At 45.0% G+C, this 9609-nt stretch overlaps 1 protein-coding gene across 1 annotated transcript in view; it reads left to right on the top strand.

The window, feature by feature from the left end:
• Nucleotides 1-8841, top strand: part of LOC117809032 (monocyte to macrophage differentiation factor 2-like) — a 15043-nt gene extending 6202 nt beyond the window's left edge. Inside the window, exons 2-7 of the mRNA XM_034678705.1 lie at nucleotides 4272-4353; nucleotides 4780-4940; nucleotides 6455-6529; nucleotides 6618-6719; nucleotides 6843-6912; nucleotides 8147-8841. Of these exons, the coding sequence (XP_034534596.1) occupies nucleotides 4272-4353; nucleotides 4780-4940; nucleotides 6455-6529; nucleotides 6618-6719; nucleotides 6843-6912; nucleotides 8147-8347 (691 nt within the window). The 3' untranslated portion in view covers nucleotides 8348-8841. The remainder of the gene's footprint in view (nucleotides 1-4271; nucleotides 4354-4779; nucleotides 4941-6454; nucleotides 6530-6617; nucleotides 6720-6842; nucleotides 6913-8146) is intronic.
• Nucleotides 8842-9609: the final 768 nt, after the last annotated feature.

The raw sequence follows: 9609 nt of genomic DNA on the forward strand, positions 1-9609 counted from the left end.
GGATATTGTTGTTACATAACAAAAACACGGAAGTCTGAAACGGCTCGTTTCACACACATTTACAGAAAGGTGGAGAAATCAGAACAGGGGCAGAATGGATTTTTTTCATTCTCAGGGGGTTTGTAGACAGGGACACATATTTCAGGTAGAGAACCATTAAAAAGTCCATTTTGCATGATATGTCACCTTTAAAGGGGAACTATCAGGATACCCACCTGAATGTAAGACAGTTTAAAACAGCCTGTCTCATATTCATGGTGTGAACTTTTGAAAGCCAGTAACTCATTCTCAACAGTAGAGGGCGCTACTTCTCTGTCTCTGTCGCTCACAACTACAGCAGCAGAGGGATGAAAGAGGGAGAGATGCAGGCTGTTTTCCAAACTGCCTGTGTAACCCACTCTTGGATGCACGTCTCTCTAGGTCCGTAAGGAGCTATGTTATCAGTATATTAACCATTGACACACACACAAGTAAGTTTGTAACAATAGTTCTGTTTACTGACCTAACCAAGCACTTAACATTCCCATTTACATTTGCATGAAAATAATAAACTGGGCCCTTTAAATCCAAGAGAAAATAAATTGCCCTTATAGGTTTGCTCCACAGGAATTCAGAGTCAGGATGAACTGTTTATGAGTTCTAGTCAGACAGAGGTCTACAGTCATGGCCAAAAGTTTTGAGAATGACACAAATATTACATTTTCACAAAGTCTGCTGCTTCAGGGTTTTTAGGTGTTTTTGTCCGATGTTTCTATGGTATAATGAAATACAATTAGAAGCATTTCATAAGTATCAAAAGCTTTTATTGAGAATGAAACTTCTGGACCAAATCCTGACTGATGGCAGTCCATTCTTGCATAATCAATGCTTGGAGTTTGTCAGAATTTGTGGGTTTTTGATTGTCCACCCGCCTCTTGAGGATTGACCACAAGTTCTCAATGGGATTAAGATCTGGGGAGTTTCCTGGCCAAGGGCCCAAAATCTTAATGTTTTGTTCCCCGAGCCATTTTGTTCTGACTTTTGCTTTATGGCAAGGTGCTCCATCATGCTGGAAAAGGCATTCTTCATCACCAAACTGCCCTTGGATGGTTGGGAGAAGTTGCTCTCGGAGGACGTTCTGGTACCATTCTTTATTCATGGCTGTGTTTTTAGGCAAGATTGTGAGAGAGCCCACTCCCTTGACCGAAAAGCAACCCCACACATGAATGGTCTCAGGATGCTTCACTGTTGGCAAGAGACGGGACTGATGGTAGCGCTCACCTCGTCTTCTCCGGACAAGCCTTCCTCCAGATGCCCCAAACAATCGGAAAGGGGATTCATCAGAGAAAATGACTTTACCCCAGTCCTCAGCAGTCCAGTCCCTGTACCTTCTGCAGAATATCAGTCTGTCCCTGATGTTTTTACTGGAGAGAAGTGGCTTCTTTGCTGCCCTCCTTGACACCAGGCCTTCCTCCAAAAGTCTTCGCCTCACTGTGCGTGCAGATGCACTCACACCTGCCTGCTGCCATTCCTGAACAAGCTCTGCACTGGTGGTGGCCCAATCCCGCAGCTGTAACACCTTCAGGAGACGGTCCTGGCGCCTGCTGGACTTTCTTGGGCACCCTGGAGCCTGTTTGGCAACAATTGAACCTCTCTCCTTGAAGTTCTTGATAATTGGATAGACGGTTGACTGAGGTGCAATCTTACTCGCTGCTATAAACTTCCCTGTTAGGCCCTTTTTGTGCAATGCAATGATGGCTGCACGTGTTTCCTTGCAGGTAACCATGGCTAACAGATGAGGAACAATGGTGTCATGCACCATCTTCCTTTTAAAGTGTCCAGTCACTCAATCATGACAGATTGATCGCCAGCCTCGTCATCAACACCCACACCTGTGTTAATGTGTGTGACACCTGTGTGTCATTGAAATGATGTTAGCTGGTCCTTTTGTGGCAGGGCTGAAATGCAGTGGAAATGTGTTTTTGGTGATAAAGTTCATTTTCAAGGCAAAGAGGGACTTTGCAATTAATTGCAGTTGAGCTGATCACTCCTCATAACATTCTGGAGTATATGCAAATTGCCATTATAAAAACTGAAACAGCAGACTTTGTGAAAATTAATAGTTGTGTCATTCTCAAAACTTTTGGCCATGACTGTACTCTGCTAAAGTCAGTCAAGTCAAAATCGGTGGAGTGCACTCTTGAATTTATGTGTACCAATAAAAACGACTGGCACAATCCTACCACAGGTAAGGTTCATCCAGATGTTTCACTGGGTATCTGGTTCTGGTTCTCTGGTTCTCTGCATCAACTGGAATCGCTAAATCTTCTCCTCAGGATCCCTCTCACTCAAAAACCTGAGCGAGACACGTGAAGTGCAGATATCACAGGCTCTTCTGGTGGACTCTCAGCTTCTGCAGGGAGATTCTTTCACCCTTGCTAAATACATTCTCAACTTCTAAATTCTAAATTCTCAATCCTTCAGAAAAGGTCCTGCTGCCTTTCTGGCAGAGGTCGGTTTTACTCCCCACGTCTGCAGATTTGAAGATCTAGTGGATGATTTTTATTTATCATGGATAAGTGCTAGCGCTAGTTAGCATAGCCACATAGCTACATGTTCGTAGCTGTGTACCAAGACACACGTGGACATACTGATAAATAAAACAACAAGAAACACTAAATCTGTGACCAATGGTTCAGAAAGGTCCTGCTGCAGGCGCCTCTCCATCAGGATCAGATTCTGGATCAGATTCAGAGGGTTGAAGTAACGTGGTCTCTGAGCAGCCGTGTGTATTCAGCCAACATGTAAACATTAGATCAACGTGCTGGAGAGCCGAGGCACGTCCACTTCCTGAGGGGGCGTGGTCAGAGGGAAAACAGAGTGTTCTGATGAGGAATGAAGAAGAGGGTTTTTCAGGCAGACCAAAATCTGATTTCAAAGTGTTTTTTTGAGCATAAACTTTAAAGACATGTTTTGGGGACCTCTTAGACCAATATATGTTGATGAAAAAAGCGTGATATGTCACCTTTAATAAATATTTTTTTCCCTGTACTCTGCATTTGGGTCCTGGTCCTTTGCTCAAGCCGTAACATATATGGCGTTTAATAATTTTAACATGAACAGTCACCTGTGAGATATTTATCTCCTCTGTAATTACTGGAAGTTACAAGATTCACCGGCGTATACTCGCTCACATATGTTCAAACATCTCTTTTCTGTTACCGACTCCAGACTTGAAAATTCTTCTTCTTCTTCTTCAACTTTAATTCGTCCTGTTTATGTCGCTCTTGCAGGTTTGCACTGGTCACATCATGCAGGCATCACCTCCCTCTCGGTTGTGGTGAATTCTCTCTAAGATTTCCTGCTTTGTTCTCCACCTTGACCCTGCAGCTCATGTCATCAGAAGAGTTCTGTTATAACTGAACTGACTGTGAGACTCTTGAGTTTAATCAGACCTCCTTCAGCTCAAGATTATTGACCTGCGGGCGCTCTTCTGAGTTTTGATGTTTTTAAAGCTTTAAGAGGTTTCAACAGGACGCAGGTCGTCATGTTGATTTCACCTGAACAGTGGAATCTGTTCCTGAATGACTTTTGTTCAGTGGCTGTTTGTCTGCTTCTTCTTCTCCTTCACTCCTGAATGCTCTCATTATGGTGCAGAACCAAGAGACAACAAACAGCCATAGGATGTGTTGTGTGTGTGTGTGTGTGTGTGTGTGTGTGTCTGTGTGTGTATACTTATGTGTGTGTGTGTGTGTTAAATAAGGAGTGTGTTATGATGACCTGTTGGCCTGTCTGTAATCAAATAACACAGCTGACTGGAATAGACACACCTGTGGCCCCTGCATGGGGAGCACACAGGCGAATAAATGTGTGTGTGTGTGTGTGTGTGTGTTTGACTTTCTGAGTGTGTGTGTGTGTGTGTGTGTGCGCATGTTGACGTATAAAATGTGGTTTCGTAACATTTCCAGATGTGTTTTCCCCTGTAAGCTGGGATTGAGAGATTTACTGCTGATTACATAGCCTACACAAACGCACACACACACGCACACAAACACACACACACACTTGCACGCACACACACATGCACACAAACACACACACACTCGCACGCACACACACTCGCACGCACACACATGCAATAAAATGAATCATGAGCTCCTTAAATTTGTATCTCTATTACTATATTTTATTAATTCTCTCCCTCTCTCTCTCTCTCTCTCTCTCTCTGTGTGTGTGTCTCTCTGTCTCTCTCTCCCTCTCTCTCTCTCTATCCCTCTCTTTCTCCCTCTTAGGTTCATGAACTCGAGGGTCCCGTCCAGTAAGAGGTATCAGCCCACTGAATATGAACATGCAGCAAACTGTGCCACTCATGGGGTGAGTAACTTGAACAGGAAACAAAGAGAGACACCCTTTCAAAGTAAAAGCAGGTCAATCTTTTAGAGGAGGGAGGGCAAGTGGGGATGATTTTTGGCCGTGCAGTGGAGGCAGGGAATATAATCTGTGCCTGTAGCTTCCTCTAATCTGCCGTAATCCCTGAGTACTGCTGCCTCTGACAGAGCGACACAGAGAGAATGAAACAGAGATGAAGGAAAGCGTGGCAGTCATGACTTCAGAGCAACCTCTTAATGATTCGTGTTAAATTCCTGGTTTCATATAACTTTATTAAAGCAGATATTTAAATTATTCAGTGTTTCAAATATTTGGTTTTGAAATAATCATTTTTGATATTTGAAGGACAGTTCTTTGTAAAAAGTGGTTTTACTGCACAAAACAAACATGCTGTCTTTCTGATTCCTCTAGTTATGGATCCTCCCCAGTCTGGTTGGCGGGTCTGTACTCCACTTCCTGTCTGTGGACCAATGGCAGTGTGTGGCTGCCTGGCTCTATGGGAGTGGTCTCACTGGCCTGTTTGTCACCTCAACTCTCTTTCACACCGCTGCCTGGAAAATCAGCCACCTCCGGTCCGTGTGTGTGTGTGTGTGTTTTTCTGTTTGTGTGTGGGCTTTGTCTGACTGTGTGAACCTGGACTGACTGTGTGAACTCTCCTCCGTCCATCCTGCACAGATATCTGTTAAAGTTGATTTCCTTCCCCTCAATGTTTCTTTCACATCTCTAACCCGAGTCGTTGCGTCTCTTCAGTCGTTCTATCAGGCCCCTGTCAACCAAGGTGTTCCCCACGGCTCTGTGCTCGGTCCCCTACTCTTCACCATCTACATGCTCCCACCCGGTCAGATCATTCTGCACTTCGGTCTCAATTTCCACTGTTACGCTGATGATACTCAGCTCTGTCTCAGCACCTCACCCTCCACCCAGCTTCCCCCTCAGTCTCTGGTCAACTGCCTTCACGCCATAAAAACCTGGATGACATCTAAACTCCTCAACCTCAACAGTAAAAATACAGAGCTCATGGTTGTGGCCACCAAGCCACTGCTCAGGAAGGTTGGAGATCTCCTCCTCCATGTGGATGGCTGTTCCATCTCCCCATCTCCTGAAGACCGCAACCTGGGTGTCATTCTTGACTCCACCCTCTCCTCCGGTCACACATCAAATCAGTCACAAAGTCTGCCTTCTATCACCTCAAGAACATCTCCCGTCTGCGTCCATCTCTCTCTGATTCAGTTGCCCAGATCCTCATCCACGCTTTCATTACCTCCCGGCTGAATTACTGCAATGGAGTCCTGTTCGGGTTACCCAGCAATGCCTTGGACCGGCTCCAATACGTGCAGAACTCTGCTGCCAGGGTTCTCATGCACACCAAACCCTGGGAGCACATCATCCCCACTCTCATGCACCTCCACTGGCTCACTGTTAAATACAGCATCACCTATAAGCTCCTCCTCCTCACCTACAAATCCCTGCATGCCCTCGCCCGTCCAATACCTGGCTGACCTCCTCCACCAACACACTCCATCCTGGACCCTAAGGTCTTCAGACCTGGGTCTCCTCTCCATCCCAGGGCCAAGCTGCGGACCTTCTGGGACAGATTATTCAGTGTGGCAGCCCCTACTCTGTGGAACTCCTGACATCCGCAGCGCCCCGACCCTGGACAGTTTTAAAGAAGCAATCAAAACGCACCTTTTCCTCAAGGCCTTTCCCCACCTACCCCCCAGACCCCCTACCTGACCCTGTGAAGCCACCTTGGGTTTCTTGAAAGGCGCTATATAAATATCAGTTCTTATTATTAACTGTTGTTGAACAAGACGACACATGAGCACACGTACATGTACTGTACCTTATAGCGCTAAGGAATATATTAGCTGGTTAGCTTGCAAGCATGTGGTAATATGAGCTGTCTTAGCTAATAGACAAACATTGGTGTTGTTTTCACATGATAAGAGCATGTTAGCTTCCTGTCCTGAGAGGGTCACAAAGTAAGATGGCAGCTGGAACTCTTTGCATGTTTTGTCCTTGAGTTTGTGATGAACGATAATAAAAGATGAGTAACTAACTGTTATCTGTCCTTGTTTCTGTGTAGGACCGTAGAGCAGCGTTTCCACATGTGTGACAGAATGGCCATCTACTTCTTTATAGCTGCCTCCTACTCTCCCTGGTGGGTTTTGTGACAGTGAGATACGCAGGCTGCTGGAGAACACATAGCTAACACACCCTAAAGTGAATGTGCTGATGTGTTTTCTCAGGTTGATGCTGAGGGAGCTCGGCCCCTGGGCCTGCCACATGCGTTGGCTGATCTGGGTCATGGCGTGTGTTGGATCCATGTATGTCTTCTTTTTCCACGAGAGGTACAAAGTCTTTCCTTCTGTGTCTGGAGGAGTCTGGATCCAGACTTCTCGGGTGTTCACAGCACACTCTGCTGCTTGTTTTGGGGCAGAAACAATGACATCAAGTTGTTTTTTTACCTGCAGGTACAAGCTGGTGGAGTTGTTGGGATATGTGGCCATGGGGGCTGTTCCTGCTTTGGTCATCCTGTCTATGGTGAGTGAAAACCACACCTGTTTAAGTCTTGTGTTTGTGCTTTGGAGAAACTAGAGAGGGCGTCCTTTGAACCAGGCTTCCTGTGATTGTTTGGGACACGGCTAGTCTTTAAAGGTGACATATCATGCAAAATCAACTTTTTAATGGTTCTCTACCTGAAATATGTGTCCCTGTCTACAAACCCCCTGAAAATGAAAAGAATCCATTCTGCCCCTGTTCTGATTTCTCCACCTTTCTGTAAATGTGTGCTGAAACCAGCCGTTTCAGTTTTCAGTGTTTTTCATACGTCACAACGCCATCCGGTCTGTAACAGGAAGTCAGAGCTCGGAGCTTGTTCAGCCCATAGACTGTATAAAATACAACTCAACCCCTCCTCCGTTTTTCATTCCCTGCACACATGTGTGGTAACAAGGAGCTTAGGAGGGAGGCATGCTAGTTGTAGGCTGTCTTAATAAACACAAAGGTCGGTTTTACTCCCCACGTCTGCAGATTTGAAGATCTAGTGGATGATTTTTATTTATCATGGAAAAGTGCTAGCGCTAGTTAGCATAGCCACATAGCTACATGTTGGTAGCTGTGTACCAAGACACACATCTACATACTGACAAATAAAACAACAAGAAACACTAAATCTGTGACCAATGGTTCAGAAAGGTCCTGCTGCAGGCGCCTCTCTGTAAGGATCAGATTCTGGATCAGATTCAGAGGGTTGAAGTAACGCGGGTCTGTGAGCAGCCAACATGTAATCATTAGATCAACGTGCTGGACAGCCGAGGCCACACCCACTTCCTGAGGGGGCGTGGTCAGAGAGCTCATTCTCATTTAAAGGCACAGACACAGAAAACAGCCTGTTCTGAGCAGGGCTGAAAAAGAGGGGTTTACAGGCAGACCAGAATCTGATTTCAAAGTGTTTTTATGAACAATAAACTTTAAAGACATGTTTTGGGGACCTCTTAGACCAATATAGTTTGATGAAAAAGAGCAGAACATGTCACCTTTAAGAACAAACTCCTGGTTTTGTTTATCTGAGTGCTGTACCGACTTGTGTGTATTTACAGTGCAGAGCTTTTTTTGACCTCCTCACAAACTTATTGTACACGGGGTCAAAGCTGAATCATGTTTTTTGTCAGATGAAGTCGCAGTTGAAGAATTTGTTCTGGTATCTCATTACATTTTAACAGACATAATTAGGACCTTACTCATTGGAGCTGTATGTTCTCACTAAATGTTCCAGGTGGAGCGAGCAGGTGTGTGTGAACTGGCAGTGGGAGGAGTCTTCTATGTGGTGGGTGTGGTTTTCTTTAAGAGCGATGGTCTTGTCCCTTTCGCCCACGCTATCTGGCACCTTTTTGTCGCAGCAGGAGCATGCATTCACTATTACGCCATCTGGAGGTACCTGTACTTTCCTGGACCACTACTGCAGACCTCAAGGTGACGAGCAGCTTTCACCCAAGATCCCGTTTCTGCATGATGACTGGAGAAGAGTGGCTTTTAGACATGAAGTCACTGTGGTTTGACTACAGCTGTCCTCATGAAGCTACACTTGGAGAGATGCTGCTGCAATGAGCTGACTGTCAGCGCTGATTGCTACTGGTCAGGACGTCCACAGGTGGGGACGACACCCTGGGATCAAACACTAACTGGGGAACTACAGGAGTGATTTTAGCATTATGGTCTCTGATAATACATTACAGGTGACTGATTTTTGATTTAGTGGCTCAACATTTTGAGTAATAAGGTAAACTACCTTTTTCAGTCCCTCCAGGAATCTTTTAGTATTAATAAGCTACAGATCATACGTTTTGATTTTGTTGACGAGACAAAGACTTTAGTATCGGACATTCAGAATCCATGTTTCCCCCTGTGCTGTGCGTCTTTAAAGATGGCGTGATGACTTCCTGTGACAGCCTGAGTTAGTATCTGAGGGGCTCAGTGTTAGCTTAGTCTCTACCTGCAGCAGGTGTGATTTATGAACCAGCTCTCCTCACCTCCATGCATCTGTCTCATCTTCAGTGATGATTTTTACCCCCCGGTGTGCGTTAGTGACAAAGACACAACCGGGGGGGACGTCTGTTTAATATTTGATGTTTGACGTTGTTGATGTAATCCAGTTTGGTGAAACATCAGACACATTCAGTAAGTTTGGATCAACTCCTCATCATCAAAGATGCAGATGCATTTCAGAGTGCCGTGAACTGACTGACTGTCCAGTGCACCTGTCACTGCAGGTGCATTCAAGGACCGTTGTAAATATGCAATACAGTCCTTTCATGGCATTTTACTGTGAATCAAGAGAATCAAAATACAGTCACAGTGGTCACATCAAGAATGTTTTCTAAAAACAACTGTAATTTAATGTATTTACTTGCCCCTGAGATGTTATTGAGGGCAAAAAAGCAACTTCACCGCAATTTTTTCAAAAAGCTGTCGCAAAATCAGGCTTTTTGGGACGCAACAATCACAAAAAACCTGCAAAATCCTGGAGGGACTGCTTTTTGTCTGGTTTGGATGAGGAAATTGATGACTCTCATGTTTGTAACTTACAAATTTTTCACCTCAAGCTGCAACCAACACCCAGTGTTAGCACCTAGCAGCTAGCTTAGCACAGAGACTGGCTTCACTTCATACAAAGACAAACAACCCATCTCTGCCTCCTCCAATAATAATACAACACAGATTCCCAAAAAGTTTGGACAC

The sequence above is a fragment of the Notolabrus celidotus genome, unplaced genomic scaffold (assembly GCF_009762535.1).
Source record: "Notolabrus celidotus isolate fNotCel1 unplaced genomic scaffold, fNotCel1.pri scaffold_208_arrow_ctg1, whole genome shotgun sequence".
In the NCBI taxonomy this organism is placed as follows: domain Eukaryota; kingdom Metazoa; phylum Chordata; class Actinopteri; order Labriformes; family Labridae; genus Notolabrus; species Notolabrus celidotus.